The following is a 2485-nucleotide window of genomic DNA, read 5'->3' as shown; positions in this document are numbered from 1 at the left end:
TTCAAGTTTCTACTCACTCTATTATTAAATGGAAAGAAGAGCATAAGAACACATCCAACTGAAGCCTTAATTACTTACAATCCCAATGGCTCAGTTCCAGTTGATGAGGTCCCTTCCATCACCAAAATTTGGTCGAGCCAGTGACACTATAATCTAGCATCACAAAATATCCCCACAGTGCTGCTTGTTCATCATCTAAGAGGTTGTTAACATAATAAAGATAAGCAACATTGTGACTGAGAGATGTTAATTAAGATGAGAAGCAGGTTTAAAAGTGCATCAACGGGTCAAGTATGAAAGAGCACTAGCATACAAATAAGACATGACTAAAAATAACCGCGTTGCATGTATCTTGAGAAACAAATTATCAGCCTAAATCTGTTAAATAAGTAAAACAAAATTTTGACATTGATTGCAAACTGATCATCCAAACTCCAGAATCTCAAATATGAATGCAATTTCATTAGTCTCTCCTCAGTCCAGAAGTTACCTCGTTTGATTCATTTAAGTATACATTTTATCCTTCAACCAAAACCCAAAAAAATAATAATAATAAAAAATAAAAATAAATAAATAATAATAATAAAAAAAATAGAAAAGAATAGGAAGGGGCCAACCCTATTTTGTAACTTTCTGCATGTTTATTATAACTTTACAATACCAACTTTTAGAGGCTTCCAATACTGATTTATATTACATTACCTATATCACATGATAAACTATTGAAAGTTCTACTTCCATCTCCTCTTATCATCAAGCTTTCTGATAGTAGACCAAAAAATGAAGGTAACTTTGTTATTATAGAATTCAATACAGTGTTCTCTTTATCTTTTTGCGTTGAGGTTCTGAAGGGGTTTCTTCCTGGCAGCTATTAGGCTGGATGCATCGTAAGTTTCGGCAGAACAACAATGAGACACTCAAGGAATTTTCCATTGGTAAATTATGTACTCTGTTCCACATTTTCCAGCAATGTGTAACATGCAATTTTTAGGTGTGGCATGTAAATAACATGGATAAATGACAATAAATAGAAAAGGATAGATACTTCATTCTGATTAATAGAATGAGAATGTTGCAATTTTATCAAACATAATTTAGATTCCTGTTCCTTATTTAGCTGAAACTGCCGATTCCAGAGAGAGAGAGAGAGAGGCACGATGATGTGTGTGTATCTAAGAACCTCACTTGCACTGGTAAACCGTGGATTCTCAAGTGACCCAGTTATGCACCAGTTGATCCCTGTGACTAAAATCAGGAAGACAATCTGGAGGCACTTCAGAGCAAAGTCAACATGCATTAAATCTTAATACTCACATGGTTTTTATTAAATAATCCATATATATTTATACACCTGATCTCTTGATGCCACCAATAACATCGACTTGGTTTACTCACTGTCCTAGTGACTCTGTGAACTTTCTGTCAGGGAATTCTTGCACTTGCCTTACAGGGCAGCCATCATTGGATGACATAAATTGCTACCCAAAGACAAATTATTGTGGTAAGCCCTTCAGCAAACTAGAAATCGACAACCACGTCAGAAACTCATTTTCCGGACAAGGGGCTAAAAGAGTGGAAGAAGAGGACCTTGAAGAAGAGTCATCGGCTGTTCTTACTGAACTTTTTCATGGGTTCCTTGCTATTGGTACCTTGGGCACAGAACCAGTCACTATTGACCCCGCAACACCTAAATTTTCTATCTTTGTTGATGATATAGCAGAAAAAGAGACTGAAGTTACAGAAAATGAACTAAAGGTAATCAATGATGAGTTGGAAAAGGTGTTGGGAGCTGAAGCTAGAGATGAGAGTTGCAATATATCATCTGGAAGAAACAGCCAAGTGAGTGCTGGAAGGAGCAGTCATTGTAGCACGATAACACTTAGCGGCAAGCCTATAGAAGGTGCAGAAAGCAATGGGAATGGAGCAATCATCTGTCCACTGCAAAGCTATCTTTTTGGATCAGCAATTGGATATCCAGAGACAGTTCCACAGGCAAAGAACGAGCATAGGACATCACTAAGGGAGCTATTTCAAAAGACTACACTAGAAGACGAAAACTCTGGAACTAAATTTGACCAGGGAGAAAAGCGAAAAGATAAGGAAACTGACAAGTCCGCTCTACATCTCATTAAAAAGCTACTGAAGAGAAAAAATCTTCACACTTCCTCTAGGAGCTCCACAACAGGTTCAGAAGGAACTATAGATTCTGCATCAGTTGAGACAAGACTGCATAAGGTATGTCTTATGTTACTAAAGACTCTACTTCACTCTTTCTTTTAGGATCTACATTAATTTCTATCAAATCAAGTAAAATTTCTCTTATTTTAAACAAATAAATTGAATACTACCTATGTGATGAACACGTTGAATAGAATTAAGAAATCATTGAAATATTGGTTTGAGAAATCCTAAGCCGCTTGTTCCCTTCTATTGCATTTGAAATTGGCCTAATTTAGAAATGGAATTCCTACAATGAAAAAAAAAT

At 36.1% G+C, this 2485-nt stretch overlaps 1 protein-coding gene across 1 annotated transcript; it reads left to right on the top strand.

Annotated features, from left to right (window-relative positions):
• The first annotated feature begins 716 nt into the window (after positions 1–716).
• Positions 717–2280, top strand: LOC111406846 (protein LAZY 1-like). The gene is made up of 3 exons (XM_023036215.1): positions 717–786; positions 869–935; positions 1427–2280. The coding sequence occupies exons 1-3, from the start codon at positions 781–783 to the stop codon at positions 2278–2280; spliced, it is 927 nt and encodes a 308-aa protein (XP_022891983.1). The 5' UTR covers positions 717–780.
• The last annotated feature ends 205 nt before the right edge of the window (positions 2281–2485 follow it).

Source organism: Olea europaea, chromosome 12 (genome assembly GCF_002742605.1).
Source record: "Olea europaea var. sylvestris chromosome 12, O_europaea_v1, whole genome shotgun sequence".
NCBI classification, from domain to species: domain Eukaryota; kingdom Viridiplantae; phylum Streptophyta; class Magnoliopsida; order Lamiales; family Oleaceae; genus Olea; species Olea europaea.
This window is presented reverse-complemented; position numbering and strand designations above follow the sequence as displayed.

Bases quoted from the DNA above. Each gene is read 5' to 3' on its own strand.
- LOC111406846 (XM_023036215.1), top strand. The intron at 936-1,426 runs GTAAATTATGTA...ACTTTCTGTCAG, and splicing joins ACTCAAGGAATTTTCCATTG to GGAATTCTTGCACTTGCCTT.